Here is a 6,000-nt window from a genome sequence, read left to right as displayed (position 1 = left end):
ATGCATCTGATTTCCTTTCTCCTAAAACTGAATTGATCTTTCTTCATTCTATTTGTTATATAACACACACACACACCCCATGCATGAATTCCATTTTATTATCATTATTTATTTTATAGGTGAAATTATTGCTTTTATTTAATGGTATATAGGGACAATGAACAAGTGAACACGATTTAAAAACACCTATTTATTTAAGTCATAGGGGATCACCTATTTTTTTGTCCTCAGAACCTTGTAGAAACTAAAAAGTGTATTTGATAACCGATGCCACACTTACATTTACAAACAAACAACTGAATCAGTCTTTTTGCCTGTATTCTCCAGATACTGTTTTTCCTTTAAGATCCAATAGTTTTGCTATAATAGGGCTCAACGCCGGCTGTTCTGGGTTGATCTTCCCAAGTACACAGCGCGTACTCTTAGTAAGTAGGTGTAAGGCTCCTTTTTATTAAAAAAAAAAAAAAAAAATTTTTTTTTCTTGAATTTTATCAAAGCACTGAAACCTCACAGCAACTGGTCTTTCCTGCCCCCCTTTCAGGCCATCCCTCCTGCGCAGGGAATCTTTGCTCACAAGGGCACTTGGGTGGAAAACTTCGAGATGCAGGGACTTAACTTCTATGAGCTTCTAACGTATAGGTTTTAATAGGAAATCGAGGGGAATGCCGTCGGTGTCCCGCCAAGCGCGTAACAAATGCACAGGGACATTTTTTCTGCTCGAGGAGATTCCAATTTGCGAACGAGCGCAGACCCTCACTCATTCGCCGGCGTCAGCACCTGAGCCTTCGGCGCCGGTCACTTACGCGCATGCTCCGTTGGTGGAGAAGCGGGAAGTCCCCCCTCCTTTGTTTATTAAATTACGACAGTCGTAAACTGAGGTTTTGGTGCCGCCTTCCTACTTTTACGACGACAACAACAATGGCGGCTGCCAGTGGCAGATTTGAAAGTGAGAGGAGTATCGAAGAACGGAAAGAACAGACCAGGCTTGCCAGGGCCGAGGTGTTGCGCCAGGTATCCCCGCTTTGGGGTTTTGGGAGTCGTTTAGAATCGGGAGTGGACGGTTCCTGGGAACTGGGCCTCTGGCTCCCCTCCTCCTCGCCACTTCTTTGGGTGCGGGTCTCCCTTCGGGACGCGCAAACGCTCTTGGCCGTCTCCCGCCTCCTTCCATGCGTTGGCAGTCTTCAGTTGCTCATTCCGTTTTTTGGAAGACCTGTTTCTTTCCTGAGGTCACTTATTTTTAATTCCTTCATTCTTGATTATTTCCATCACTTCGTTACGGGGGCGGCGTCCTTCTGAGGGACCCCACCACTCATGGCTCCCCCGGCGCGTTTCACAGCCTCAGTCCTCGCCCCTCTCGTCTCTGAAATAACGATTTCCGTTTTCAGAACCACACGTGAGGCACGTTGCAACAGACGGTGTGCGCGACGCTCTTGTGTTACTGTTGGTACCAGTTGCAGGGTTATTGTAAATCCTTACTGACCCGTGCAAGGATTGACAGGAGAGACTCGAAAAGGGTTAAGAAACATGGTGTTTCTCACCAAGATTGAGATGCACAGAGGTTACCTGTAAAGAATGGACCAAGCACACTGTACTATCCGACAAGATGTAAGAAGTGTGGCAAGGAAGGGGAAAAGTTGCACCTGGAGAGCAGCATGGGCTACAAGTGAGGGTTTTTGTTTTTGCTTAAGATGGAAGACTTTTAAATAAATACACATGAGCAGGAGCTGGGAGGGGGAAAGGCGTGATGACCATAGCTGGATGTTACGGGGAGGAGTAGGCATTACTCTTGGGCAGGTGAATGGTTGGTCTTGTTCTCTGATTTCAGCATATGTAACATACATGTATAATAAATATTCTTCTTCCTTACTTTTTTGATTTTTCAGGCAGTTTTTGGAGGGAGTAGGTTCGTAAGCCAAGATAAACTTTAATGTAAAAAGTGCATCTTCATGGCTTAGTCTGTTAAGCATCCAACTCTTGTTTTCGACTCAGGTCATGATCTCATGGGTTCGTGAATTCGAGTCCCACTTCGGGCTCTGTGTTGGCAGTGTGGAGCCTGCCTGTGGTTCTTTCTTTCCCTCTCTCTCAGTCCCTCCCCTGCTCATGCTCTCTCTCTCTCAAAATAAATAAATAGCCTTAAAAAACTTTTTTGTAGTAGAGATATCCACAGAGTTTGAGAAGGACCAAAACCAGTTTTGGAGTTTGGAGAGAGAATGAAAAGGCAGCAGTAACTGTCCTAGGAAGAACTTATTTTATTTGACTCATTGTTAAAAGATAAATACAAAGTAGCAACATGATTATTTGTTTTTATTTGTTTTTATTTTTTAATTTTTTATTTTTTTTCCTTACAAATAGTTTATTGTCAAGTTGGTTTCCATATAACACCCAGTGCTCATCCCCACAGGTGCCCTCCTCCATGCCCATCTCCCCCCTTCCCCTCTCCCCCACCCCCATCAGTCCTCAGTTTGTTCTCAGCATTCAAGAGTCTCTCATGGTTTGCCTCCCTCCTTCTCCCCAACTATTTTTCCCCTTCTTCTCCCCCATGGTCCTCTATTAAGTTCCTCCTAATCCTCCTATACATGCAAACATACGGTATTTGTCCTTCTCTGCCTGACTTATTTCGCTCAGCATAACACCCTCAAGGTCCATCCATGTTGCTACACATGGCCAGGTTTCATTCTTTCTCATTGCCATGGAGTATTCCGTGGTATAGATAAACCACATCTTCTTGATCCATTCGTCCGTTGATGGACACTTAGGCTCTTTCCAAGTTTTAGCTATTGTGGAGAGTGCTGCTGTGAACATTGGGGTACGTGTGCTCCTATGCATCAGCATTTCTGTATCCCTTGGGTAAATTCCTAGCAGTGCTATTGCTGGGTCCTAGGGGAGTTCTATTGTTCATTTTTTGAGGAACCTCCACACTGTTTTCCAGAGGGGCTGCACCAGTTTACACTCCCACCAACAGTGTAGGAGGGTGCCCGTTTCTCCACATCCTCGCCAGCATCTAGAGGCCTCTGATTTGCTCATTTTAGCCACTCTGACTGGTGTGAGGTGGTATCTCAGTGTGGTTTTGATTTGTATTTCCCTGATGAGGAGCGATGCTGAGCATCGTTTCATGTGTCTGTTGGCCACCTGGATGTCCTCTTTGGAGAAGTGTCTGTTCATGTCTTCTGCCCATTTCTTCACTGGGTTGTTTGTTTTTCGGGTGTGATTATTTGTTTTTAGAAAGGTGATTCTTCCTGAAGCGTTTTGGGGGCATGGGTAGAAGGATATGGCGTTGCGGAATGAAGGCAAGGCCATTCTCCTAACAGTCACTGAAGTCCCAGGCAGTAGCCGTGGGATGGTTAAGGAAAAGGAGAATCAAGTCCTATTTAAGGTAGGGAGCTAAGGAGTGTGGGGGCGGGGAGGGGTTCTACTATGGATCCCAGGGTTGTGTCTCTGATTCACTAGTGATTGGTGATGTGATTGGTAATGTGGAAGGAGAGCTTTTTGTTTGGTCTTTTTTGTTTTTGTTTTTGTTTTTTGTTTTTTTAACTTTCTTATACTTTGGTTGAAGCAAATTCCTGGCAGGGGACAAACAGTGATTTATGAACCTTTATATGAAAGTGGAAAATGATTTTGTTTTACTCTTTTTGCGAAAAGCAGTTAGATCAGTTGTTAATTTTTCTTTTTTCATTGTTTTAGGCTAAAGCCAATTTTGAAAAGGAAGAACGGCGTAAAGAACTTAAACGACTGCGGGGTGAGGATACATGGATGCTACCTGATGTGAATGAGCGAATTGAACAGTTCTCACAGGTGAGTATTAACAGGTTTGCTTGATGTAATAGATCTTTTTTTTTTTTGCTCTTACTCAAGTTAATAGTGGAAGAGCAACTTTATATACTGTTTTTACTATTTTCAAAAGTTACAGAATGGGTATCACATAGTTGGCGTTACTGACTGGTTTTATCTCCGTGGCAGAAATAATATATTTTAATATTTTGAACATTATAACAGACAGATTTTGTTATTTGAGTCGATGGGTAGAAAGCTTAGCAAATTTCTGCCTCACTTGTATCAAGCTTATGGATCTAAAAAATCATGCATTTTAAGCTTAATGTCATATTTTTTGTATGAATTTTTGTTTCCTCTTTCCATAGTTTTGATTTTTTCTGTCTTGTTATACACACACACACACACACACACACACACTTAAGCTTATCTTTTTATTTATTTTGAGAGACAAAGAGAGTGGGAGAGAGAGAGGGTGTGTGACTAGGGGAGAGACAGAGGAAGGGGGAGAGCGAGAACCCCAAGCAGGCTCCATGCTGTCAGCACAGAGCCTGACGTAGGGTTTGAACTCATGAACTGTGAGATCATGACCTGAGCTGAAGTCAGATGCTTAAGTGACAGAGCCACCCAGGTTCTTCTATTTTATATGCCCTAATAATCTTCTATAAATTCTTTTGGGACCGTAGAAGGATATATGTACGTGTGTGTGTGCGTGTGCGTGCACACAGTTTTTGTATAAATGTATTTATTTGATTATATATGTCAGATGAATCCACAAATAAAACTGAAACTTCCCCCATATTTTCCTGATAAGGTATCTCATCTGTATGACTTATTTGTGGGGCGAATATAATAGATACTTGTTAAAGTTTCTCAGAGGATTTTATTTTATCGTATTTGTTGTTTCATTTCATGAAAATGTGGTTTTTGGAATAGAGATTTTTTTCTCCCTCTTGTTTTAAAGTAAGATAAGATGAAATTCATTTCTTACCTCTTTAAAATGATTATTTACAGGAACACTCTGTAAAGAAAAAGAAGAAAAAAGATAAGCACTCAAAAAAAGTAAAGAAAGAGAAGAAAAAAAAGAGTAAGAAACAGAAGTATGAAAAAAGCAATGAGTCAACTGATAGTTCATCAGTAAGTATGTATTAAAGCTAACCAAAGCAGCTGCCTGAGGAAATCGTATCTAAAGGAATGATGTTTAGGAACTTAAAATATACGAGACCTTAAAAAATATTACTAGCTAGGGTATGAAAATGCCTGGGAAACATTGACTTCGAGATGTCCAGGAAAGGCTGGAAACATGGATCTTAGGTTACAGAGAAAGGTTGGAGGATGGAGACAGGATGGAGTCATTGCTCCATGAAGCCGTGAGAATGGATGAATCATGTAGGGACGCTGAGAACGAAGGGAGGTGTTAACACTGAAGAGCCAGGTGGGGCCAAGGGCCAGTCAGTAGCAGTTGCTGGAAATTGGAAGAAGATGCTGGGAAAGAACAGTACTGTACTTATAAGGGTAAAGAGTTTGAGACATTTAAGAGTCTTTTGCTTTGTTTATTTTTTAAAATAGAAATTAAGAATTAAGTCTTTAAAATAGGACACGTTAATATATTGATCTTTGGGGTCAGAAGGAAGAGAATGTGGCCCTGCTACGTCTGTATCCAGTTCTGGGATGCAAGGACTCAGAGAAGAAGGGAAAGCCTCTCACTTTTATTTTCAGGAAGAAAGAGGTACATGGTGCGTAGAGAGCTAAGGGCTAGAGATGTTGAGGGAAAATTGGTTTCCTGGGTCTCATCTTCGGAGGGTGGTGTATGCAGCTGAATCCCCTATTCCCGCCTGGCCGTCTTGCGGTTTCCGAACCTGAGTGTGTGGCGGTACACCCTGAGATGGTTCGTGGCTCGTGGGAGCCTATCTTACGTGAGAATGCAGCTTGTTAATTCACAGTGAGAAATACAGCTGGGCACTTTGGTCAGTTAGCCAGAATATTTTGTAGTGTATTTATGTTCTGTAGAAAAAAGTGTGTTACATAATTGAGGACAAAGTGAGTTGGAAAGTCTTAGAGCTGGAAGAAGATAGAAACCGTGTTTCCACACCTGTGGATTGAGTTGCTGATCCTATTGAGAACCTGAAAGAAGTGAGTGATCCTCTCTCCAAAAAGAAATTTGTAATCAAAATTGTTTATTTCACTGGGATTTATCAAACTCCCTGGGGTTTACGCAGAGATCACAGGTTA

The 6,000-nt window shown here is 42.0% G+C and overlaps 1 protein-coding gene across 1 annotated transcript in view; it reads left to right on the top strand.

Annotated features, from left to right (window-relative positions):
• The first annotated feature begins 770 nt into the window (after positions 1-770).
• The window catches only part of LOC120227099 (CWF19-like protein 2), an 84,837-nt gene continuing 79,607 nt past the window's right edge, over positions 771-6,000 (top strand). The window contains exons 1-3 of the mRNA XM_039225258.1: positions 771-1,011; positions 3,682-3,792; positions 4,783-4,905. Coding sequence (XP_039081189.1) covers positions 808-1,011; positions 3,682-3,792; positions 4,783-4,905 — 438 coding nt within the window. The 5' untranslated portion in view covers positions 771-807. The remainder of the gene's footprint in view (positions 1,012-3,681; positions 3,793-4,782; positions 4,906-6,000) is intronic.

This window comes from Hyaena hyaena, unplaced genomic scaffold, assembly GCF_003009895.1.
Source record: "Hyaena hyaena isolate Hyena2069 unplaced genomic scaffold, ASM300989v1 scaffold_1996, whole genome shotgun sequence".
NCBI lineage: Eukaryota > Metazoa > Chordata > Mammalia > Carnivora > Hyaenidae > Hyaena > Hyaena hyaena.
This window is presented reverse-complemented; position numbering and strand designations above follow the sequence as displayed.